The sequence below is a fragment of the Aythya marila genome (assembly GCF_965140915.1).
Source record: "Aythya marila genome assembly, chromosome: 3".
NCBI classification, from domain to species: domain Eukaryota; kingdom Metazoa; phylum Chordata; class Aves; order Anseriformes; family Anatidae; genus Aythya; species Aythya marila.
Genome location: NC_139044.1, coordinates 27,983,123 through 28,009,886, shown reverse-complemented (window position 1 = coordinate 28,009,886; position 26,764 = coordinate 27,983,123). Strand labels below are relative to the sequence as shown.

The window sequence follows — 26,764 nt, the reverse complement described above, 5'->3', positions numbered from 1 at the left end:
TGCGCTTGGTGGAAACATCTGTCAGAGACAGAGGTTTGGCAACTTTGACTCACAGCCTCTAATATAGGAAGCAACACAACTGAGCCAACTGACAGAGTCCCAAGATCTCCATCACAGTAAAACTAAATATAACACTGTATTTAATTTATTTATGTTGTACCTGTGCTATAATGTATAGTTGTTACTGATGAATGCTAACCTTCACAAAGCTTATTCTAAAATCTTAATCTTGTATGTAATCCCTACAGGTCAGTCAAGCTTTATAGAACATACACGTATTTGTAAGGTTGTAGTTCCCCATACTTTAAACTGTTCTAAATCCAGGCTGCTGTAGCCCTCCGCCCCCAGCTTCAGCTCTCCTGTACAAGCATTGTCTTCCCATTCTGCTCTTCTGTATGTAGCTGGTCTGGTTGAAAGCCAGTCACGCTAAATGCCATTGGATCAGTTGGATCAGAGTACAAAGATAAGCACGAAGTTAATGAACTCATGTCATTTTGTCTTATAGGTCTTATTTCATCTTATTTTAGGTGCTGACACACCAATAAACATCTTTCTGGTCACACAATTAAGTCTGTTATGTGATGTAACGTGACGTCTCTTTGGGAGGAAAACATCAGTACAGATTTTGTGACATAACTCTCTGCTTGCTCTCAGTGGGAAATATTCCAGTAAATAATGACCCTTTCACCTGTATTTCATTGAAAGCCAGCATCCAGACTCTTAAAAACACTGCACTGCAAAATGTTTTAAGTCAACTGTATCTATAGTACAAAGGATGGCAAAAATAAAGATGAATCACTTTTGCTTCTAAGCTGTATTGCAATTAGAAAACATTTTGTGTTAAAGCTTATAATACTGTAGCTTGCAGCATGATGTTATTGAGCAGGAAGCTTTGAGCTAATTTCCAAAAGACAGTTAGAATTTAGGGCATTTTTATTTGGTTCAAGAAATAAAGAAATATCTTCAAATAATTCCTATGCTGTGAAATTAGGTAGAATATACTGAAGAATAATTTGGAGACTCAGAAATTTCTGCTTTAAAAGAATTTGGATTATTTTAAAATATATTCTTTTGTATAGTAGAAACAAGGTTTTCTAGAAAGCGAAACATGTAAGAGCTCTTTGGATACTTCCTGATCTAATACTTCTTTTACTGGAAATTTCCCTAAGTAACTAGAAAGGTACAATACAGATGTACTTTTTCATACATATATACGTAAAGAAGAAAAAGTCTCCACGGTGTTTTATCTGTTCTGGAATATACTTCTTCCTTTCTTAATGCATTCTAAGAAGATATCTGGAGGACATTTGAGCATGTTAATCTTAGAGAATGTTCATTCCCTGTATGAACCTAACAATCCAGCCACAAAAACAAACAAACAAACAAACAAAGACATTCCCAAACCTTTTCTTCTCTGTTTTAATTCCCTATTTTTCTTCCTTCAGCACCTTACTGGATTTTATTTTCTTCATGTCCTTTGTTGTTTATGCAGGAACATTCACAAAAGGTTCCATTTTTCTCTCTCCTCCCTCCCAACACTTCATATTGTGCAGATGTAGAAAATATATCCCTTGTTATCAACCACAATTTATGTATGTGTTGAAAATAAAAGTGAAAAACATTCCTCTGTCCCTGAAGATTCCTCCTTGTGCTTGTGCAAATCCCTCACCTGCTGTGCTTTCAGTTCCAGTTCACTGGAAAAAAAAAAGTGTCCTTTACAGTATTTTTCCTCTGCTGACTACCACACCCTTGGAACAATTTTAACTACTCACTTCAGAGCAAGAGCACTCAAGAGCTTAGATCTTGTCAGCAGTCTGCCTATTGCACTTAGCTGCACCAACCCGGTAGGCTCAGCATGAAGAACCCAAGCTGAGATAGACGAACATAGCCAGTAAACAAACAGAGAGTCCATGTCCTTCACACAAACGTAAAGGGTCTCATTCCCAGGGGAGGCTGACAGGCACTGCTTGCTGCAGATTTCTTTCAAAGAAATGTAGGCCAAATTCTGCCCCCTGGTCACACCTTCCTTATACAATTATATTTGTCTTGTGACTCCAGTGGGGACAGAGAGGGTGTAATGGAGGACAAAATTTGGCCCCATTAATATGTGTCACTAACTGAATGTTATTTTAAGATGCAGCATGAAAACTTGTCTGGACAAGATTATCAAGGCCCAGATCTGAAAAAGTGGTGAAGAGGTGTGAAAGATGAAAGAGGGAAGAAAGAGAGAAGGCAGAATTGGCTTTGAGATGAAAAATCTCATATGTTCTGTCACAATCCCCCATGAAAAATGAGAATATCCCAATCCATACCAATATGCAGTCAGCATGTGGTAGACTCAAGGGACCAGCTTCATGCCGTTACATTGTATGGAGGTGAAAAGGATGGCATGGGAGACATGTTCTAGCCCTGGAGTTCAAGTTTAACTGGAATTTGCGACTATATTTGCAGAATAATCTTTTATTTCAAATAGGAGGTGGACTAGTTGATCTCTCAGATATTTTTTATTTGCTTTCTAAAGGAAACAAAGCTTACATAATTATACTGTTTGTCTGTCAGTCCCAAACTGTTATGTTCTGAAACACATGGCTGATTTCAACTATATCTGACAGAGGAAAGACGTCTCAAGAGTGGTGCCCAGATGTTCCTAACAGGTAGCTCTGGGTGGTTGGGAAAATCAGCAATTATGCAGGAAGCAAAGTGTCTGGGGTTAAAATCTGAGGCAAGAGACACAGCATAGCTCAGTTAATAGCTGGATTCAGAAAGACATGGAGGCCTGAAGCAGGGAATGTGATCAGTGTGGGACAATGTTTCCATGTTATATATGAGGTGGGTGTCTGATATGTTCATAACCTGAACTCTGAAGCATCTCCAGCTCCAAACCTTCACTGTAATCTTAGCCTGATCCTACTACATACTTGTAACTTCAGCTGCTGTCCAAAAGCTGAAGATATATTCTGTCCAAAGGTTGCATGTTCGGCTGAACAGGACTTGGGAAAGCAACAATGGAGAAATTATTTACAACTCTCTCACTCTAGCTTTTTTCTTAATGTTTTTCTACTTCTCATCTAGTGTGATTTACTATCCCGACCTTGTGCATACTACTGAAGGAGATCACACTACAGGGAAAAAGCTTCCCCCCCACACACTCCATGGTTCTTTTTTCCTACAGCAACCCCATGCTTCAGTGATTGGCAACTGCTTCCAGGAGGCAGGAGCAGATAGGCTGGGGCACACACATGGTAAAGCCATCAGAACAGAGCAGGCAGACTACTGCAATGGATTTTTTCTTTGTAAACTACTAGAGTACAGGAGGCCGGGCAGGAACTGGTGGTTTGGTTATTTTGAAACTGTTTTAAAGACTAACAGTTTAAGCTGGGATGTGCCAGTGGTATTGGGAGGTTACACAGACCTCCCCAGCTGAATCTTGTTGATGGCTCCTAGGTGAGAAAGCAAGTTCAGCTGAGCTGCGGAGGAAGGCAGCCATCACCTTCCTGCCTGGCTGCCAGGAGCGGTACTGCTGCTGTAGCTGGTGTTGGGCACAGCCCTCTGACTGGGCACCAGCTGAAGCCTGTAGGCAATCACTGCCTGCTGGTCTGTCAGGTGTAGGAAATTATGAAAAGTGGGCCAGGGCTTGGGCAGTGTCCAGCTCTGCAGTGCAGACGTAGGGAGTCTAGAGCTTTGTAAGGAGGGCTTGAATCTATCACAGGTATGTTTTGTTTTGTTTTTTTTTTAAATGTGTAGGTATATGGTATTTACTGATGAAAAGTTTAATGCTGCTGTATGTGTACTGTATTGCTAAAGTCTTTTATAAAATATGTATATATATACATATATATATATTTAGAAAGCTTTAGCTTAGAAAGCAACTCTTTAAAGCTTATCTGGGCAAGATTTATGGAAGAAAAGGATGTCATTTTAAAGAAAAAATATATATGGTAGTTCTACCTGGAGGGTTTCTACTTATATTATGATTCTTTTCCTCTCGTTGGCCTGAGTGAACTCTGCCCCCTACAGCTCTCACTCTGTTGGTATAGAAAGTGGAGAGTTCAAAGTGGAGAGTTCTGGACTGCCTAGGTGCATCTCTGAGTCTTGATACTAGGATGGACAGTAAATTAGAGAAAATTGTAGTGTGAACCACAACAGGGTAAACTCATGTTATGCTATGTCTGACTTGCATCTATTGCTAATGATGTAAGTACAATGTTTGTAATTTCAGTCATCCTTGCTGCTGTAGTCATCTGTCCATGGAAGCAAAGGGCCTTGACAGGAGCAGGTGTTTGGGTAATTCTGAGAACTGCATGAAAGAAAGGCAGCAGTTTAATCCAGCTCATACAGCCAATTGGAATTGTTGACCTACTACAAAACTGATTGAATTTTAATGAGTTGAATTATCTCTGAATTAAGCTGGATGCTATGCTTGTGGTCTGAACAAACTTGTTTATTGCATGGATCCAAAATGGAAGAGAAAATGTGGGGAAGAGAGTTCTGTAACACTTTTCAAATTAGATTAATGGTTATGTATTCTCTAGGGGCTGTTACTGTACTTGTAGCTTGTTAGTCCACCTGAGTGAAATGTTTATGAAAATAAAAAAAAATAATTAGTCATTTGACTGAGTTTTCCCACTCAAAAAGTTTCTTTGCTGTTGAGGAAACAAAGGCTTTTTAAGCATGTTTTGCTCATATGACTTCAATAGACTCATTCTAGGTTTCTTTTTCTCTCTTGTGCCTCATCAGACTAGGACTGGGGTAATATTAATGTCAGCAGCATTAGTAGAAAGGCATGTGGGTAAGAGCTTGGTGCCAACCAAGAAGATGCCTAGAAGGGTGAGCAAACCTCTTTATAACCTAGGGTTAAGAGCAACCTCAGCATGCCATTTTTGTGGTTGTTCTGGAGAGGCAGAAGGAAGTTCATTTGGCAGCTGAGAATGCTTCTGGTAGTGTAGCCAGGGAAGAGAAGATAAATTAACCCCACAAAAAAAAAAAAAAAAAAAAAAAAAAAAAACAACTTTTTTTTTTTTAAACACACATTTTATATATATATATATATATATATATATGGAAGAGTGTGACAATGTATTGTACTGAAGTATGGTGGCATATTGATTCTGGTCTGTCACAGTGCAATGTATTAAGGGATGGGTAGGAAAGCAGGTGGCAACTGCAGAGTGCTAATAAATTTTTTGGAAGTATTTGCAAGCATTGTAAACAAGAAAGCCAGAGGAATAAAGAAAATGTTGGAGTGTTTTCTATACTGCTAGAGAAATAATGTGAAACTTCTTATGCAAATAGCAGTATACAGCAGGCTGTTCTTATTTACAGCATATGTACACTTTTATAAGAACAACATCAAGCTGACAGTATATTTGAAGAACCTAAGAGGGTGTTTGGATTTTTTTGTTTGCTTGTGTTTTATTGAATGCTTGCATGCATTCCCGTCCTTTGGTAGTAGTTGCATCTGTGTTCATATAAAATTCATAAATTGGCATCAACAGATAAAGCAAGGTTCAGTGGGCTTTTAATCAAGATACTCCTAAACTGAGATAGTACCACAGCTCTGATATGCTGTATGTTGAATTTTAGCACCTTCATTATGTCTTCCACTCAGTTGGCTCATGTAGACTTAATTTTTGTTCCAGGTATCATGAGAGTGTACTGATAGTCTTTGGGAGACAGGAAATTAGAGAAAAATTTTTGGGGGAGGGCTGCAAGTCCTTTACACTGGTGAGTAAAAATTATTTGTGTATGTGGTGGTTTTACCTAGCTGGGCAGCTGAACTCTACCATAACTGCTCTCTCACTCCTCTTCTTCGAAGGAAAAGGGAAGAAAATGTGATGGAGAGGGCTCAAGGGTTGAGACAAGAACAGGGAGATTAATCTCCCTATGTTTGTCTCTTTTGCCCACAATGGTAGTTGTTGTGTAATGTAATTTATTGCCTATTACTAGTGAACTGGAACAGTGAGAAACCAAAAGCCAGCTAAAAAACACGTTTCCCCATCCACTCCCCCCCCCCTCCCCCCCCCCAACCACCTGCCTCAACTTCCCCCTGTGAGCAGAGGAAGGGGAGCTGTGGTCAATCCCTAATGCTTCATCTCCATTGCTTCTTCGTGGTCACTTTTTTTCCCTTGCTCCATGTGGGGTCCCTCCCATGGGATGCCATCCTTCCTGAACTGATCCTGTGGTGGCAGCCCATAGGCAGCAGCTCTTCAAGAACTGCTCCAGCACAGGTCCCCCATGTGCAGCAGCTCCCCCCACATCCCCTGCTCCTGCGTGGGCTCCTCTCTCCGGGCTGCAGCTCTGGCCCGGGGGCTCTCCATGGGCCACAGCCTCCTCCAGGCCGCATCCACCTGCTCCACCGGGGGCTCCTCCACCCACGGGGCTGCAGCGTGGAGATCTGCTCCATGTGGGACCCATGGGCTGCAGGGGGACAGCCTGCTCCACCAGGGGCCTCTCTGTGCCTGGAGCACCTCCTGCTTTCCTTCTGCACTGACCTTAGGGTCTGCAGGGCTGTTCAATCACTTTTTCTCACTCCTGTCTTCCAGCTGCTGTTGCACAGTAAGTTTTTGGTGTTTTTTTTTTTTTTTTTTTTTTTTTTTCCCTAGTTTCTTAAATCATCTCTCCCAGAAGTCCAACCAGAATCACTCGCTGGCTCAGCTCTGTCCAGTGGCGGGTCCCTCTTGGTGCCGGCTGGAGCTGGCTCTGGTCTGACATGGGGCAGCTGCTGGGCTCTGCTCAGAGGCCACTGCTGCAGCCCCCCTGCTACCAAAACCTTGCCATGTAAGCCCAGTACAGCAAATAACATTGATTCTGCTTGTTGTTACTTTGTTACATTTGGTTTAGTATTCATGTACTTCAGTATCCGGCTGCTTTCTGAATGCTATTTTGCAGTAATACACCTTGAGCCCAACCATGAGGATGTTTTAAACGTACCTTCTGAGCTGACAGGAGTAGGCTTCACTCCAGATGAAGTGGTTAGCAGAGAGCTCTTCTGCAGTGCTCTCACCAACCAGTCTGAATGAACAGTTTTACCACTCAAAGGGTATTTTAGTGAACTGGATGCACGTGTAGTCTTTCAGTTCGATATCGGTGTATCTGAATAACCACAGCAGTTCACTTCTGTGGCAAACCACAGCTTGCCCACTGGCAAACGCTTGCCAGAACTGAAGAGCCATTCTGAGCTCCAATAATTAGTTCTTGGTGCTTTGTGAGAGAGTTTTCTTGTCTGTGCCTAATATAGCTCTGCGGAGTGTGTGGGCAATTACCAAGGTGGCTTTTTCACAGTGTGAGAAAGTCCTTTTTTCTTTTTTTTTTTTTTCTTTTTTTTTTCCTCCCGGTGAAACAAGTTTCAGCTAAACAGCACCGCAGAGCAACTTGTGCTGCCGGAGCTGGCCCCGGGCTGCACGACCTGCCCGAGCCGGGCACTGGCAGCCGGGCAGGGGGCTCCGCCGGGGCGAGGCTTTCCCCTGGAGCCGAGCCGAGCCGTGCTGCCGCTGTCCCCGGGGAAGGGTCGGGGCGGTGCTGCGGGGCCTGGGGGGCGGGAGCCGCGGGGGCTTCCAGCAGGAGCTTCCAGCAGGAGGCCGGAGGAGGGAGGGCAGCGGGTCGGGGGCGAGGGGGCGGCGGCAAGCGCTCGGCTAAGGGGAAGGCGGCCGCCCCCCGCCCGGCTTTGTGCTCGTCGCCGGCAGCCAGCTCCGGGAGCGAGGAGGAGGAGGGGGGACGGGGAGGAGCCGGCTCCAGCCCCGGGCGGGCGGGCGGCGGCCCCGCCACTGCGCCAACCTGCAGGCGGGCTGGAGGCGGCGGCCGCGCCCGGCCTCCGCCTGCACGGGGCCGCGCCTCCCTTGCTCTCCCCTTTTCTCCCCTCCTCTCCTGTCCCCCGGCCTCGCCGCCGTCCCGCACGCAGCCGCCTCCCGCGGCGCCGGCACCGGGCTGCAGCTGGCGGGCGGCGGCATCTCGGGGCGCCCCCGGCCGCTCCCCTGTCGTACCTGCAGCCCTCCCGCCACTCCCCCTCGTTGCTTCTCTTCTCTTCCCGTTTCCTGGGTATTGGGGGGTTGCTTTTATTTGCTTCTTGTCTTCCTCCATCCTCTTTTTTTTTTCTTTCTTTTTTTTTTTTTTTTTTTTTTTTTTTTTTCCCTTTGGACCCTCTTCATCTAGTGGCTCTTAATTTCTTGGTTTCTTCTGATTTTTCTGTTTGGACTTTGCCTTGTCATGTCAAGATGGAAGTCAGGCATGACTGGCTTTCCTCATCCCCCCATGAGGGCTTCGAGCAGATGAGGCTGAAGAGCAGACCCAGGGAGCCGTCACCGAGCCTCACGAGAGTAGGTGCGAACTTCTACAGCACTGTCAAGCAGCAGGACTACAGTGCCAGCGTCTGGCTGAGGAGGAAAGACAAACTGGAGCACGTAAGCCAGCTTCTATTTCCCTCCTTTTATTATTTTTTGTCTTTATACACCTCTGTGTAGCCTCTCTGTTAAACTGCTACCAGCTTGGACTCCAGAAGTGTTGCTCCAGTGATTGGGCATGACGTTGTCCAAATGGTAGAGAAAGGAGCTTCTTAGAGGTCCCAGACTGGTCAAATCCGAGGCAAACAGCATGTCAGTATTGTTCCCAAACCACATGGAAGTTTTTTCCTAACTGGAAATATTTTTGAATGTTCTTGGCTTATTCATACTTCTGTTCCCACAAATTCAGCACTGATGTGGGAGGAGAAATATTGGGATGGTGCAGATGGAGGTTAGAGCACTTATCTCACAGTGATTATAATGTAGTTCTAAAATTGCCAGAAGAAAATAGATTTTTCAAAATTTTAGCTGTGTTTTTGTATTTTTTTCTCCTTCATGGGACTCTGAAAATATTCAGTCTATAAGGGATATAGGAGATTTCCTTCAAGGCATCTATTTCTGCAGCAACAATACATGACTTAACTGTGTTTGGGACCACAGTTGAACTGATACTGTGGGTGGTTGTAGTGAATATTTTATAAGAATTTAAGGTGCTTCTAAGTATTCCTGTCTCATATGATGTCTGAAAGCATTTTTCATGTTACTTTTAACAACAAGGAAATGGGTTGAGATGACCTGCATATCGTCTAAGAGTTTTCTGAGTAGCTTATGAGGTGAATTCCATTGTTACAGTGCAATCAAATCAGGGAAGTAGCTGCACATCTGCAGGGATGCAAAAGAATGTGGATGGGGTTTGCATAATGCAACAGTCTGCCATCCTTTATATTAGTGAATAATTTGCAATCACAGTCACATTGACTTCAAGTTGCACAGAAAAATATTTCCTGTGATGCTGCCACCTGAAGTCTCTTCAGGTAGAAATGATCTTGAAACAAGGATAAATTGCCTTTATTGTATGAAAAATCTAGATGGCGTGGTATAATCCTTTGAAGATGAACCCTGAAACAAAACAAAACAGGAAAAAAAAAAAAAAACAACAAAACAAAACAAAAAAAACAAACAACTATCAACTGGTTGATAGAGCATCATCCTCCCTTTCCACCAACCTGCAGAATATCTTTTCCATGCTAGCGAAATCTTAAACTTGAGTTGTTTATGCTTCTGGGGAAATGACAAGAAGTGATGAACTATTGGAAATGCCACATTTTGAATTTTGAGAAAGGTATTGAATCCTATCTGCCTTCCCACACACGTTTTTGTGGTTCTTCACGCTAACAACAAAGCTTCACAGTAGTAAGCTTGTAAGCAGAGTATTCTCCCATTGTGAATCAAAAAGAAAGGTCAGTGCCTTATCTCAGTATGGCTGATGGCTAAAACACAGGAGACACAGAAATCTGACCTCTGGCTTTTGTAACAGGGCTTTGCTACATGTTGATATGTGTCAGCAAATGAATGATTATTAATTGGGGGTGGTGGTGAATAATCTGTCAAATGTGATAGCTAAATGCTGCTTAGGTAGCTGAATACTAGCACGTTCAAATATCTGCATTTGAAATCGTACAATGATATTTATAATGGACAAAGAAAACAGATGTTAACTTGTTTGAGGATGACAAAGTGCAAAACCTTTATTTTGGATGTTGGGATTCCCCCCTCTCCCACCCCCTCTCCCTCCCCTCCCCATTTTTGGATAAAGTCAGTATTTTGATGTCACAGTAGTAATCTTGAATAACCCTGCAGTATTGGTGTGATTTTTTTTTTTTTTTATTTTTTATTTTTTTTTAATCACTGTGGTATGAATGCATGTTCTTTTGGGAATTTCCCTCTCATTTGATCCAGTTATTTTTATTCGCAGAGCCTACTTGAACAATGCCAAGAAAAAAAACAATGGAGCACAGATATTTCTTGCTTGCAATGAAGTATTTATTTCATTGGCGTTTATTGTGAATACCCTGCAGTACGTTAGATGTTCCAATTGTATCTATGTGAAAATGCTGTTGTGATTTAAGGTAACTGCATTACTCACGAGTACTGTAACAGACAGTCTGTTAAATACATTCCCTTTATGAATGTAAATAAAATATGTACTAATTTATAGGCTACATTTTGCTTATACAATTTTGTTGCAAGGTTGTTTTCCATTTTCAGACAAATCTTTAAGGGCTTTTTTGTGTTTTCCTGATAGTTATTTTTTACACACCACTCTTCTAGTCCGGCAGACAAACCTATTAATTAGAGATGCATTGTTCTCAGTGGTGTAGTCATTAACATATGTGAGCTTATGGCCAATATTGGATGATGTACAAACTTCATGAGATAAATGGCAAACATGAAAAACTTTCAATTGCAGCCCCCTGCCATCCTCTTCCCCCCTCCTCAAGTTAATTACATTATTTGTTACCTACAAAGAAAATCAATACTCAAGGAGTGAGCATTCATATAGGCACTAATTTTTCTGAAACTATGTAGCATGATATTTATAATGACATAATGGCAGATATAGGCAGGAGTGTATACAGTGCGTCAAGATGTATGCGTGAACTGACTTAGAAGTTTTATATATGTGCTCTTTAGGCCTTCTAGACAGTTTTTTTGTTTTGTTTTGTTTTCTTCATAGAAATCTTCTTAAATTGACTTTAGTGTGATTGTAATACGGATAAAGGTGTGCCGGTATGTTTTGTATGCTATTTCCAGTAAATTTTGGTAGACCACAGTAGATATAATATTGATTTTTGTTGAAGTGATTAGCGTGACTTATTCATGTGAGACATTTCTTATTAATTCATATATAGCTCATAAGTAGAGGGACTGAAAAATATTTTCTGAAGTCAATTTTCATGACGGTGCCTGTGTGTGTATACATATAAACCTCAAATAAATAGTTTGTTGTAGATTTCTAAGCTTAAGAAAGTTGTCATGTTATTTTTTTTTTTTTTTTTTTTTCCCCCTGCTTTTTTAACAAATCTGAATTTGAAGAGTGTGGTAAAGAGGTTCAAAATTCAGCTGTTGCCATAATGCTTAGACGCTAAAAGCCAAGAAGTTGAGATGAACAAATACGATACAGTTTCTTAATAGTTCTATGGTTAATTATTGACTGACCACAGAGGAAGCCAGAAGCTGGAATGTATTGCTGGCGTCTTGTTAATTGATTGTTCATCAAATGATCTTAATATAGTATTTCCTTTCTGGTTAAAAGTTTATGTGGGTTATCTTTTTGCAAGTGACAGTAACACAATTTGTACTGTGCAGGATCTGAATGCAATTCACTCATTTTCTCTTGTGAACTCAAATGCTATCTTTGAGATTAAGTGGGACTGCCCATGAGGCGTTTGTGCTGAACTGGTGCCTCTGTGTACGTGTGGTGTAGCTGATGGTTCAAAGGGTTGTAATTCCTCAGTTTAATAGAGGAACTAATTATAGGTCTGAGCAACTTTGTTGCAGGTGTGACCAGGGTGATGTTGCAACCATTCAGCTGATGTTCCCACAGCATCTGCTTCAGCTGGTTCCTAATACCTTCTGGAGAAGTTGTTTGCCCACTTCTGGAAGTGATTGGAGTGAAATTGGTGTATGAAAAACCATCTCCTTTGCAGAGTGTTTTTTTTTTCTTCTATCTTTGTCTGGTGTTGCATTTTTAATCAAAAGTGACTTGGGTAAGAGGGGAAAGAGTACAATGGAGAGGAAGAGTGGAAGAGTGGCTAACAAGCCTTTAGCTGGTGGGAGTTGCCTATGTCTGATTTAATTTACAGCTGTTCTCCATCATATCTGTGCATCCTTCAATAATGGCAAATACTGTATAGCTACTTTCCTAGTACCTCAGTAAAAGAGGTACTAAATACCCTCAATTTTTAAAGAGAATTTAATTCTAAATAGTAACAAATGAAAACAAAAACTGAACAGATTTTGTAAGCTACAACAGATGCTTCAAGCATATACTTCTTTTTTTATTACACAGGTATTTCTTCTCAACTATGTAGTTATTCAATCTTTTTCTAACTTTCAATTTTACTTGTTTACTCAATTGTGCTTTAAAAAAAAAAAAAAAGATTTTAAAACCTGGCTTTTATGAATTGGATTCAAGATGATACATTATTGGGAGGCATGTTATAAGAGTTGTATTTCCATGAGATCATCAATCTGTTACATTTAATAATGTCATAAAGAGGTAACATTATTGATAGTTCTTGCATCATCTCTTCTTTTTACTTAAATTCTAATCAATGGCAAAGGCAATGCTGGAATTTTCAGATTCTAAGTACTCTTGCTGCTGTGAGAGCTGACTTGGCCGGTTGACGTTATGCAGCTGATCAGCTCACCACTGTGCCTTTGGTGGCATCACTACCCAGAGCAAAGAGGTAATGAGGCTGAGGCAATGCTGTATGGCAACAGAGGCAGGTATCCAATGTGGAAATATTAGGCCTGAAACAATTCACAATGATGCTTTTCAGTCATGCATGTGGTATTTCCCAGAGCTTTACGACCAAATCAATAATGAAATACATCCTAGGGATGGTGGAAAATATCACATGCACAGCAATAACTGTAACATGTAAACGGAGAAGGTGAACGTGGTTAACGTAGTGAAGCAAGTTAACATGAGTATGACTCAAAGCCAAGCCAAATCACTTTAACCTAAGGGAGAATAATTAAGGGATCTGAATCAGAATTCAATAACTGTTCAACATGCTCCCAAAACAGCCTCTGTCTTGCTATGAATGCAAATAGACTTTTGTTGTTGTTGTTGTTTGAGTTAAATGAATTAAGAGTCTTCTGCATTAGGCAGGAATAAATAATGGAATAATATCAAATTGCAAGAAGAATGGAGTATACCATACATGAAGGTGCATAAATGGGTACTATTCAGAGGGTTCAAAAGAGTTGGTTTCCAGCATTGAGAACTTTTTCATGGCTTGGTCGCAGATAATCATTCCAAATACCTATCTGGGTCTGGAGAGGGATGTCTGAATCTAGATTTCACTGTTAAAATCAGGAGAAGCCCATTAAGTAGGGTGATTTTGGCTCTTTCTCAACATAAGTCTGACATTCATAAATGCCTGCCTGCAACAGTGGTACTAGTATGCATTGAGGTCCCTGCTGAAGTAGTAGCATGCAGTTGGCTTCCCTGCTGACAGACTGACTGGAGAGGTTCTGTTAAAATGTTGTTTTCCTTGAAGGTGTCTCTTGTAATGTTTTGTAGGCAAACATAATTAGAGAAAAAGTAATGTTCAGAAAAGTGGGGGAAACAGGACCAAAAATACTTGAAACAGTGTGGGGAAAATACTAAGAGTTTTAGGGTATAGAATGTAGAACAGTTTGTTTTTAAAATAGCATGGGGAATTTATAGTGGCATCTGGAGATTTGGAGAGGAAAGAATAACTTTAGTCACCAAAGTAATTTCATATTGAAAAGATTGAAAATATTATACCCAATAGCTCATGTTTCTCTTTGTGGTTGTGGTGAGTTAACCCTGGATGGCTGCTAGATGCCTGCCAAGATGCTCTCCTACTCCCTTTAATAGGACAGGGGGAGAAAATAAGATTAAAAAGCATGTGGGTCAAAGTAAAGACAGGGAGTTCACTTACCAAAATATTACCATGGGCAAAACAGACTCAGGGAAAACTAATTCATTGCCAACTAAAAATAGTGAGAAACAAGGACAAGTCTAAAAACACCTTCCCATGCTTCCTTCTTTCCTGGGGTCAACTTCACTCCTTTGTTCCTGACTCTTACACCTCTTCCTTGTCCTGCCCCCAGCCAGTGGCACAGGGGAATACAGAACAAGAGTTGTGGCTAGTTCACAGCACTTCCTCAGCTGCTCCTTCGTCCTCATACTTTTCCCCTGCTCCAGCATGGGGTCTCTTCCACAGAGTGTAGTACTTCACAAACTTCTCTGACATGAAACCTTCCCAAGGGCTGCAGTTCTTCAAGAATTGCACTAGTGTGGGTCTCTCCATGATGTAAAGTCCTTCAGAAATGGACTGATCCAGCATGGTTCCCCTACAGGCTGCAATTCCTGCCAGATGATCTCCTCCAGCACAGGCTTTTCTCCACCAGCCACAGTTCCTGCCAGGAGCCTGCTCCAGCATAGGCTCTTCATGGGCTGCAGCTTCCTTCAAGGAACATCCACCTGCTGCAGATGTGGACGGATATCTGCTCTGACATGGTCCTCTCCATGGGTGCAGGGGAGTCTCTGTTCCAGCACCTGTGGTGCCTCCTCCTTCCACCTCTAACCTCGATGTTTGCAGGGCCTTTTCTATCACATTTTTCTCACTCCTCTCTCAGTTGTTTTGCACTTTCTTTAATTTCCTAGAGCTGCTGTCTGCTTTGCTGATAGATGCTGCAGAGCACAGCTGACTTGTTTTTGGAGCCAGCTGGAACTAGCCGTGTCTGACATGGGGCAGCCCTTGGCCTCTTCTCAAATAGGCCACTGCTGCAGCCCCCACACTACCAGAACCTTGCTGCAATAAACCCAGTACATTAGCCTTAGAAGTTACTCTTCTGTCATACCAGAAAAAAACTTTTGACATTGCATTAAGTTAATGCGTTGTTTCTGATGAATTCAGCATCAGTCATTTGGAAAGTCTAAACTGTCCAAGCTAAAATTAAAACATCTGAGGCATGTAGTTACTGTAGCAGGCTTAATTTATAGTGTTTGGCCTTGTGTTGTTGCATAAGAAAACAACACTTGAAGTTTCAAAACTGCATTTAAAATTGATTTATATATGCATATATAAATTTAATTAAATTCATTTAAGTGTTCTTAGAAATTGCTTTTCAAATTTCTGAACAAAAGATGTAAAGCCTAGGCTATGGTTATTTCAGATGCTAAATTCTCTGAAGATATGGGAAAATGGTTTTCATTGCTATACCTTTCCTAATACTACCAGTGTTAAGGAAAATCCAAATTACTTTTTTGCTACTGTCATCCTTTTCATCAAAGCTGACCATCCTTTTGAAACAGCAGCTCCAGAAGCTTGCGACCTAAGCTCCTTGTCTGCTACGCAACCAAATACTTTATAGTCTTCAGAGGGTGGGTCTTGTTAGCAGGGCATTGACCATAACACTTCTGAAGATAGCATGGGTGCTTAAGACACTAAGAGAATTATCCTTAGTGAATATCTCTTCACAAATGCAATCACTTCAATGATTGTGATAGATGCCAGAAGGAACTAGTGCCTGTGGCAGAATGTATGTCTAGCTTAGGCCTCCCATTCCAGAACAAAGCATGCTAAAATACTCCAGTGATAATCCTTTTCCCAGTCTATCCAAAGACAGAAACATCACACCAACTCATGTTGAATTGACAAACTCAGTGACAAACTCAGCTTCAAACCCATTCAAGATGGGAAGTCATATTCTTGATCATTCCCAATAAAGAAATACTAAATAACAGCTGTTAGAGAGAAAAAGTAATAGCAATTTTCCAGTCTACAGTCATTAGAAGAGTGTCACCAATGTGTAATCTGACCAGATAATCAAGTTGTTTGAAATCTATTCTTTGCTGATTCTGAGAAGTAGAATAGGAGAATACTTGAGGATATATCTAGACTAGCCAGCAGGTGTATGCTAGAATCTATCTTCTACTCAGCCAAATGAGGGACCTGTGCTGCTGCTTACTTGTGACACTCTATGCCCAGGTTTCCAGGATGGAAACCATTATTCACTTTGAATAATGAAGTGAATACGTACCTAGGTGTTACCTTAGCTGGTGGGGATGCAATTGAGCCATTTACTGAGAACTCAGGCACACCTGTACAGGCACCAGATTTAGGTGCTATAAAGGAAGCAAGTTAGCCTGCTGTTCTCTCAAAGTAACCTACAGAGTGGGTTTACTGTGACTATATGGCTACTGTACTGTACCTTTGTGGGCAACAGGGCCACTCAGTCAAAAGTGACAAAATCTGTGCAAGGAGTTACAACCTCAGGTTCATGAGGAGGAAGAGAAGTAATGAATGATACCCTAGTACAACTGAAGCGAATTAATTTAATCTGACATTAATTTTTATTAGTTTGCGAACCTATTTCATTTTTTTTTGGATATTTATCTATCAAAACATCCTCTTATTTTTTTGTTTGTTTGTTTGCTCCTCGGAATTCTTTTACTTTTATAAATTTGGATATTTTTAAAGGGATTTAGGTTATTTGTTTTGATCAGTGCATTGCATAATTTGGCTATATAGGTAATATCTTGTCCTAGACAGAGAAATATCTGTGGTATTTTTAGCAGTGCTTCATTGGCTCATGCTTTGAAGACAGACACAAATTTACCTATTCTCCCATGGGGTGTTCATAGGTGAATACAGCTGTACATCTTATTTTTCTTATTAACACCAAGAATTTCAAAAAGCTTTGCTAGTTCTATTTCTGATTACATGATGTCAACATAATCAGCAGCTTGTTTTACCATTTATATAGTTGTTGCTGCTTATAAATAGTAGTCACCCTATTTTGTTGCTATTTGTATTTCACTATTTACAGTTGTAATAAAATGTTTAATGGAATAAAAAAGAGCTAATGTATTTGAGAATTGCTACTAATAAAGCAAATAGTGACTCAGATAATTCCTGCCATTCTGATAAATTAGATAGGCTGGATTTCCCCAAGGCATTTTAAACTGTTTGGAGCAGAACCAAATGTAGAGCAGTGCTGAGCAGGGGACTTTGGCAGTGACTGGTTGTAAGACTATCAGTCACCAGTTTAACTTCCATGATCCTGTTGTTAGCCCACTAAAGGCATATTTACTTGTGGTAATACTCTAACAGTTCTGTAAATGTTAGTATATCATAAAAAGCCTATCATAATGAGAAGATGTGCATTTGTTTTGAAATGTGGAAGAGTAAGAATTGGTAATGTCATTGGCACTTCCAGCCACATAGTGGTTTTAGTGTTACAGAAACTGTGCTGCTGCCCATTAAGTTCCATGTCTGATCCGTTTCTAGGCAGGAGTTTTTTTGGTAAGGGTGTATGCATTATATGTGCTGAACAAACTTCAGGCAGGCAGTACTTCAGCTGAGGCTACCTACTGAACTATGTTACAGGTGGCAGTGATTTGAGCCCTAGTTCTCAGTGCTGTTTGTGCAATTCTGCTTGATTTTGTTCTAAAGTCACCGCAAAGTATCCATCGTCTTTGCTGCTACACGCTTCAGTAGCATATTAGCTCCTTGAGAGAAGACTATGGATCAGCTCAGCTGTTATGAGTTTAGGGCAAAAAATGGAAGTCCAGTTGTGGTATGCAAGGTAGATAAAGGAAAAGTCTGTCTCCAAGTCCTCATCTCTTCTTGAGCCTTAACTCTCTGCATTGTCAGGCTAGTTGCTGGATACCTTATATAAAACACTGCTGTTAGCACAGGGGAAAATCCTTGACAGGCTATGAAAAAGACAGGAGGGATCCCAATACAACAGATGGCATGTAGGAAACTGTAAGATCTATGTGAGTATGCAAAAAATGAGATAAATGGTGGGCAACTTGATCCAAGTCCTCCTTAAGGTGTTTGATAATGGAGAGTACAGGAAAGAAGCTAGGTGCATTTGAAACTTTCAATTGGCTGCAAGGAATAATGAATGGATACCTAAGAAAGACTAAGAAAAACAAGGCTACTTGTGAAACAATATCTTTGCTCCCCATTACAATGCTTCTGTTTCTCATAGGGAAGTGTGGGTGAAAAAATGCCCATCACGCTTAAAACAAACAAACACACAAATCTAAACTGAAATATGATCTCAATTTAATGATAGCAGGGATCATCTGTTTTGCGCTTATTTGTGTGGAAATATGCACCTGCTTTAATGATAATTAAAAAAACCCTGTCTTCTGGAAAATGAGTGAGGTAAGCAAATAGAAGAATGTTTGTAGATGTAACTGGTAGCTACCACAAAGACGAAGACTCTTGTCAAGTTCTGCTGTTTCCACATGGTTGTTTATTTGGGGAAGACCCATGATCATCTAGGAAGTTTTATTTGTGGGACACACACACACACAAAAAAAAAGGTGAACAGATAACCTATAGAAATTCTGCAATAGCATCTTTCCCGTGGTTTTCTTGTGGTTGCTGTCAGAAGTTGGCCTGTGGTGAGCCACTTCATGGGCAGTGACGATATAGTGTAAGTTGGGCTGGGAAGATGAGTAGAATGGAATAAGATAGGGTTGAAGATCTGTAGGTTTACTCTAGTACCTGAACAGCCCTGCGTGCCTGTGCAGTATGATGGGTTGACATTTTCTGCCTTTATAAATGGAAATTGATGTGCTTTTGTAACCCTGTGCTGCTCGTTCACTGTTACCTTCTGGAATAAAGTGCTTCAAAGGTTTTCAGCAAATGGCTTGGCTGACATAGCCATCATGCTTGTTCCTTTCTTTGTCTAACCTAGCATGTCAAGTAACTTCTTCCTAAGTTAAGAAACTGGTTTATGGCCTGTAGTGTAGTGTGTCTGGCATGCCTTTGTTATTAGCATTCATTGAACTTCCTACTGACCTTTGTGATCTTTTGATGACTTACAGAAAAATCAGTTTACCTAGTTTTTCAACAGGATTCATAATGGTAACTTCTGGTAGTATAGTGAGCTTATCCTCCCCATCGTTTAGAGATAGATACTGTTTAAAGTATTTGCTAAACTGTGCTATTTATCCATGTATCTCTTCCTGGAAAACCAGCATGTTTTGTGAAGAGTGAACTTCTGCTTGCTAGATAGAAAGTCGTTTGCAGTCAAGCATACAGTCCTGTGTCTAAGTGCTGCTAAAAACAATGTGATGAAGTATTTCCTGTGCTTCCTCTATTGCATCTGTGATCTTTAGATCCCCAAGAAGATGCATCTTCACATTACGTGAATAGAGATTACAGTCACTGTGGTTGGTGCAGCTGATAAGGTGGTTCAAAGGAAACACAATTTAAAAATGAATGGCTTAAGAAAACATTAAAGAACACCAGTGAATGAAAGTCCAACAATTTTAAAATAATTTCCAATTTTGAACTTTATTTGGAGTGGTATGTTTGTAGAATGTGACTTACACCAAATATACGATGCTGAAGGCTGGTGCCTATTTGGGATGCTGTAAGCGTAAAAAGATCATCAATATACCAAATGCTGTTTCAGGCTCTTATAGTGGGTATGATTTATTGTTTGAATAACAACAGCAATTCCTTTGGGTATAGCAAGAAACAATCATTTAAGTGTTTTTGAAAATGCTACCCTTTTAAACAATGCAATTTCCTTTGTCAATGTAAGCTGTTGTCTCTGCGGAGTTTGCTCTCAATTCCCTCTTGGGCATGTGGCAGGCAGATAGCACCTAGCCCTTTGTGTTGTTTTATCCTATTTTATGCAGTATGGTTTTGAGTTTTGTTCTCATTGTTTGGTTGCATCAAACTCCTGCAGAAAGCTGTAATGTGCTAGCCTGTGCTCCCTGGCTGTGTGGTACGTGGTCTCAATGTGTGTTAGCCTAAATCAGTTTCTTTCTGCAACCACATGACAGTTAAACCTTAGACTTCTGGAAATAAAAATTCTGAAAAATATATATATACTTTTTTAATTTGTGAAGCTTGTCTGTATTAGGGCTGTTCCTGTCTGGCTTTAAGTAATTGTTGCTTCTTAGCCAGTTTTAAAAATCTGTCACACTGCACAGCTGCTTCCCTTTTTACTTCTCCAAGGGTGGATTTACCTACCCAAACCAAGACCTTTATTTTTATTTTTCTATGATTTTGTCTCATCAGTTCTTCTACAACGCTTGATTTTTATTTAATTTCCTAGTTCAAGCCCCGCTGCACAATCCCCCTGAATTTCTCTGGCAAATCCACAGCCCTATTTCCTAACCCACAGCATACTCTGTCCTGTGGTGGGTCTTGTGCGTGGAACTCCCAGGGAAGATATGAAGAATGCAATATACTTAGGATTTGCAAAACAGTGTTCTCTTCTAAGGTTTATATCTAACTTCTGTACTGGCAGGATAACGCTTTCTGAAGATCTAAAGTGATGTAAGCTTATAAATCTGGAGTATGTACTTCTGAAAACCCTGAATTTACAATGAAAATGGAAGGTTTGAGTTATGTGACAACCTTGCTAAGGCTGTCTATAGATCTAATAATTTGAAAGGCAATGATTACACTAAGTCTTTGCCACCAGTATCACTGTTGTGCCAACCAACAGTGAGTTCTTTTAGAACCTCCTCCGTAAATTAAATGAGCACTTGGATGTCTTCAGTGTGCAGGAATACAAGCAACTGTACCATTGTGCCTTGAAAGGAATGAGAAAGCTGCTTCTCAATATTATGGAATCTGTCTCCAAAGAGATCACAAGCTTTTAATTTTTCAGAAATAGAAAAGAGTGCATCTTCTGAAGTTAGCTTGTGCAGGTAGCAAATGGGATTTTCTCTGACCTACTAGGGAGCAGTTTGAAGCAGTTATAGAAGTGCTCTTGTTATGGCAGTGGCACTGTATATTAATACTTTCTGATTTACAGGCCAGAATGTGTAAGAAACACCTGAGGTCTTTTAAATTTTCGTGGTTTTGCTCTTAGGTTACCACTGTATGTTGTGGATTTGTGTGTGTGTGTTGTCTTGTTGTTTTTAAATACATTCTTTATGTAAGAGTTTTTGTAGTAGTAGAATTTATGAAAGACACCAAGATTCCTTCATATTTGGACTGTAGCTGAGTCATTGCTTTTTATGATTTCTTTTTGAGAAGTCTTTCCCCACCAGCTATTTGTGATTTTTAGTTTTTTTTTTTTTTTTTTTTTTTTTTAATAGTTAGCAGTCAAACATTTTTCATAAGAAACTTTACAAATAGTTGTTGCTTTGTTTATTCACTTTATGTTTCTGTTTGGTATTGAGTGTTCTCAGTGTATTTCTGGACATCATTAATTTTTGATAACATCTGGCTAATTTCTTCAGGCTCCAAGCACAGGAGTTCCAACTCGAGTGGAATAGCATGATGAGGAACCAGCTACCGATGGGCACTTGATTATTGCCATTATAACTGAAACACCTTCCCAAAATATCATTCCAGATAACAATTGTATGTCTAGTTAGATACATCATGATTATTATGTAATTTAAAACCAACATAACCACTGATAGCAAGCTCTCTTTTGTGAGTTTTATTGGATATATAGTAGGTTGTTTTAGCTCTACTTAATTAACTTTAATTAAGTGTATATATATGTGTATGCTTTTGGCTGGTGAGATTAGTACTGTAACTGATTGGTTTGTTTATTTGTATTTATTGCTTGTTTACCAGGTGTTGAGTTGTTTTTGCTTTTAAAGTCTTGGCAGCAGCATGAAGGCAATCATATTATATTGTCTTGGCTGCTTTGCTTTGAGAGCAACTGAGCCATGAAGCCTGGAGAAGCTTTTAGGGTAGAGATGGGGACAAGAAGAGAAAGAGAGGAATGGGGGAGCTTGAAGAAAAATGTAGTCTGGAAGATTTCTGAAAGAATCAGAGGAGCTGTTTGTAGTAAGATGATGGTAGAAAAATAGAAGCTCTTTCAGGGCCTCAGGAAGGAAAACATGAGATTGTCCAACTCAGTTTTATTGCGCTGTTGGGCTGAAGTGTGAAATCTGAGGAAAGAAACTGCCCTGAAAGATGGTAGGACCTAATCAGCTTTGAGATTTGGGTTCTGTATTAGCACAGCATTTTTCATAGTATTTAGAAATATGCTTGTGTTTGTGTTTTTTTTTTTTTTATTTATTATTTTATTATTATTATTGTTTTTGGTATTTGCTTTTTCTGGTTTTGGCATATTCACTTTAGGACAGTGATTCACCTGAAAGCTCTGGCTGAAACAAATCTCTGTCATCAGTGTCCACAAACAAACTGGCCAAATGTGGTAGCAAGAGGTACAGGAATGTTTATGTGGTTTTGTTGCACTTCTTAAGTATAATAAATAAAAGCATATTTGAACCACTGACTACAGTTTCTGCCTGGGACATGTGAAATCACTGCCTCATTTAACCAGCTTCTGTTAGATTTAAGCAAGGATTATGGAAGCTACACAGATTTCCCCAAAAGGGAATACGAAGTGTTTAGTCTGAACATGGGCCACTCTTGCTTTTGAAAAGTTGGAGGTATTCTAATTGTTACTGAATTTTGTCAAAGTTGTCAGCTCAAGTGAGGCTGCATTACAAGTTGGTAATTTTTATTGTTTTAAAATTCTTATTTATTTGCAAATCATTATGAATAACTGGAGAGAAATAATGCTCTGTTATCATCTTGGTTTTTTAAATGTATGCTATCAGAAGAGAAGTCACACCACAATTTCTAGATGGCTATACAAATACCTTTGACAAACACCTTTGTAAATGTACACTTGCACAAATATTCCCGAAGTGAGCTTTTTTCAAGCAAGCAAGAAAAAAAAATCCCACTCCAAATGGCTGTATCTGTGGATATCACCTGAAAACAGAGTTAAAAATTATTTTTAATTGTTGTTTTTGAAATGTAACAGGCTTGCCTGATTTGTTTCAATATACTTATTCTGAAATGCAAGTGTCTTTTTTAAATTTTTATTTTTGCAGTTCTTATTCCAGATAAATATGCAATTGATTTGTGTAAAGATTCAAGCAGGATTTATACTCCTTGGCAAAGGAAAACTACCTTGATGGTAGACTACTTTCCTGGGGATTTGAAGCCAAAACTATGGAAATTAAATAGTTTTTCCTTATCCAGTGCACATTTTACCTATTTATCTGTAAGGATTATAAGGGAGACTATCAAGAAACCTTGCTAATGTCAAGCTATGCAATGTCGTCTGCTCTCCTCTTTTGCACAGAGCTAGTCATCTCACACAGAAGGCAATCGTGTTAATCAGGTTAGTACTAGAGAAAGGAAGTGGATGTAAATCTCTCCCTTGTAGCTGTCCTTTACTGCATCTGGCTATAGCCTTCACAGGTTGACTCCAAGATAAACTGCTGCAGTTTGTCTGTTACTCTGATGGAGAGACTTTAGGCTGTACTTGAAATTAATTAATTTATTTTTGTAGTAAAGATAAGAGTATCTAACAATAGCAGTGCTACTTTGAGTCTCAAGATGTTGCTTGTTTCCTTATCTGCCAGAAGTTTCTTCTGTTGCAAAGTTAGCTTGGCTTAATTTCCTTGAAGCTTGCCCAGGAAAATGGCTACTCTTTCAAAGAGGGGTGGAGCTGAGCTGAGAAAAGGAAATGCTGTCAAATTTAACTTTCATTTTGTGCTTGTATCTGGTTTCTAAACTGGGTCTCCAAAAGTTGACTTAACCTAAAGACGTGTTAACCTAAAGATGGGCATAGGCAGGGAATGAGATCTTAGGACAGTGACTTATTTCTTGATTTAAAGATAAAGTGAAATCAGGCTTTGTGTTTTCCATATGACCTTGGGCGAGATATCATACCCTTGCCGCAATGGGTAGGTATCTCTGCATGTGTAATGGACTAAGAGCATTACTCAGCTTTTTACAAGGGTTGTGAGGATCTGTCCAGCGTAGCTGATAAAGTCTATGTATAGACAAGTTGCGAGCCATATGAATACTTCAGGGTAGTATAAGATTTTTCATATCAGCTTTTCAGAGTAGATGGTACATTGACAACTTTTTATACAATTCTATGCATGTCTCATCTTCGATGGCAGGTTGATATTGAGAAACAATGCCAAGCTTCCAGAGTTGTCTGCCACCTTTCTTGTTTGCTTCTAGTAATCATGTGGCCAGAGGCTGAGCTGATCATCTTTCTGAATTTACAGGAAAATCACATACCTGTCCTCCCAAACGGAATTGCTAATTTTCTTTCAGATAAATGGGCTGATCCAGAAATGCTGCTGTAGTGTGAGCCAAATTTGATGTAGAGGAAGGAGTAGGAATGGGAGGAGGGGAGCCAATCAGAAACTTCCCTCTTTAGTGGCTGCTATACTCCTGGGTTGGTTGAAATATAGTAAAATAGCATCTTTAGGAATGCATTTGACTTCATAATGGCCTCTTATTCTTTCTAGGTCTCTGTCTCTTTCAGGCTAGGAACACAGGTGCCTGGGGTCCAAGGTTGCAGGCTGTTGCAATACACAATTATATTTGCTTCTATTGCTATAGATTGCTTAAATTACCTGTAGGTTTGTTTAATGTGAATGTCAACATTAACCATTTTCCAGCTGTCTTTTTGAAAGTAAAATTCTATTTATCTAATTCAAAAGCATTATATAGACAATATTGCCCAAAACAATGAGACTAGATTATTTCTATAGACCAGCTTGCTGCTGCCTAGGTAAGGCTCCAACTTGTTTTTGGATTTAGAGAGGGATCTGGGGGTCGTGGTAGACAGCAAGTTCAATATGAGCCAGCAGTGTGCCCTGGCAGCCAGGAGGGCCAACCGTGTCCTGGGGTGCATCAAGCACGGCATCACTAGTAGGTCAAGGGAGGTGATTGTCCCGCTCTACTCTGCGCTGGTGCGGCCTCACCTCGAGTACTGTGTGCAGTTCTGGGCACCACAGTATAAAAAGGACATGAAACTGTTGGAGAGTGTCCAGAGGAGGGCTACGAAGATGGTGAAAGGCCTGGAGGGGAAGACGTACGAAGAATGGCTGAGGTCACTGGGCCTGTTCAGCCTGGAGAAGAGGAGGCTGAGGGGAGACCTCATCACAGTCTACAACTTCCTCGTAAGGGGGTGTCGAGAGGCAGGAGACCTTTTCTCCATTAACACCAGTGACAGGACCCGCGGGAACGGGGTTAAGCTGAGGCAGGGGAAATTTAGGCTTGACGTCAGGAGGGGGTTCTTCACAGAGAGGGTGGTTGCACACTGGAACAGGCTCCCCAGGGAAGTGGTCACTGCACCGAGCCTGTCTGAATTTAAGAAGAGACTGGACTGTGCACTTAGTCACATGGTCTGAACTTTTGGGTAGACCTGTGCAGTGTCAAGAGTTGGACTTGATGATCCTTAAGGGTCCCTTCCAACTCAGGATATTCTATGATTCTATAAGATGGTTCCTTGCTTTCTTGCAGAACATGGAATCAAGAGCACTTGAGTCCTGTGTTTTTTGTTTGTTTGTTTTGAAAGACAGTATTAATTTGAACAATTACTAATAAAATCTTTAGAGAACCGTAATTTGACTTCATCTTCAGATTTTTTTTTTTTTTGGCTTCAGTCTCCTAACATACCAATTTACTTCTTCTTTCTTCAAAGAAAGGGTGAAACTTCAAGATGCATGTGTTACTGGACTTATTGGATTAACCTTGTATTACTAATACAAATTCCTGATGTTGCTGACCCGTCACTTCATTTCCCACAGAAAGTGCTTATTTGGCATCTCTATGGAGTGTGCTTATTAAAACAGACACACAACACATACGTTGCAGTAACTTTTACAGCAGTTTTTATTCTTTGTATATTCTGGGTTGGCCCTAGCTGCTTAGAGCAAATTAAGAGGCTTATCCTCAAATATTGGAAAAACAATGCAAGGTGTTACTGGAGACAGTGAAATAAAAGAATTATGTCAAGAAACATGAATCTGCTGCCACAGTGAATGTTCTGAAAAATGCTTCTGTGATGTATAGTCTTCATAGTACTAAATGGAAAAGATTATGTAGAAATGAAAAATGGTAAGTTCAGCCAGCCTGATCTGCTGGCTGTAACTATTAAGAGCAATTTCATCCTGTTTTTAAAAGTAGAATCCTCCAGAAACTGGAGGAAAATAAAACAAAACAAACAAACAAAAGAAGGCATATCATATTTTTTCTTTCTTGCTCTTGAGAGGGAAGAAAAAGGCTAACCTCAGAACTGCCCTATATCTTAATACCATATGGGGAAAGCATCGTCAAAGCTTTGTACATGGCTTCTGCTCTCAAAATATACAGTATAAAATGTGCTCACTTGTGCTAGACATCTTCCACAGAAATATCTGAACAAGTAAAACAGCATTTTTTTGAACATCAAACCTAGAACACTGGGGCGGGGGGAGGAAAGAAGCTCAAGGCAGGTTTGGGAAAAGAGCTCCTGCAGGGGGATGCATTGCTGTACCTTCACAGAATTACAGAAGGGATTAGGCTGCAAGAGCACCTCATCCAACCCCCGTGCTCAACCAGGGCCCCTAGAGCATCCTTCCCAGGACCATGTCCTGGCTTTTGAAGATTTCCAAGGAGGGAGACTCCACAGCCTCACAGTGCTCAGTCACCTGCACAGGACAGAAATGCTTCCTGGTGTTCAGATGGAGCCTTCCGTGGTCCAGTTTGTGCTCACTGCATTATGCTCCAGCCCCTTAATCATCTTTGTGGGCCTTCAATGGACTCCCTCCAATAAGTCTATGTGTCTCATGTACAGAGGAGTCCAGAACTACACCCAGTACTCCACGTGTGGTCTCACCAGTGCTGAGTACAGGGGAAAGGTCACCTCCTTCAACCTGCTGGCTATACTTTGCCCAGCCCAGGGTAACGTTA

The 26,764-nt window shown here is 40.5% G+C and overlaps 1 protein-coding gene across 1 annotated transcript in view; it reads left to right on the top strand.

Moving 5' to 3' along the window:
- Window positions 1-8,101: 8,101 nt before the first annotated feature.
- PLD5 (phospholipase D family member 5) overlaps window positions 8,102-26,764 on the top strand; it is a gene marked incomplete at both ends in the record, with an annotated part of 169,719 nt that continues 151,056 nt past the window's right edge. The window contains one exon of the mRNA XM_082756480.1: window positions 8,102-8,396. Coding sequence (XP_082612606.1) covers window positions 8,211-8,396 — 186 coding nt within the window. The remainder of the gene's footprint in view (window positions 8,397-26,764) is intronic.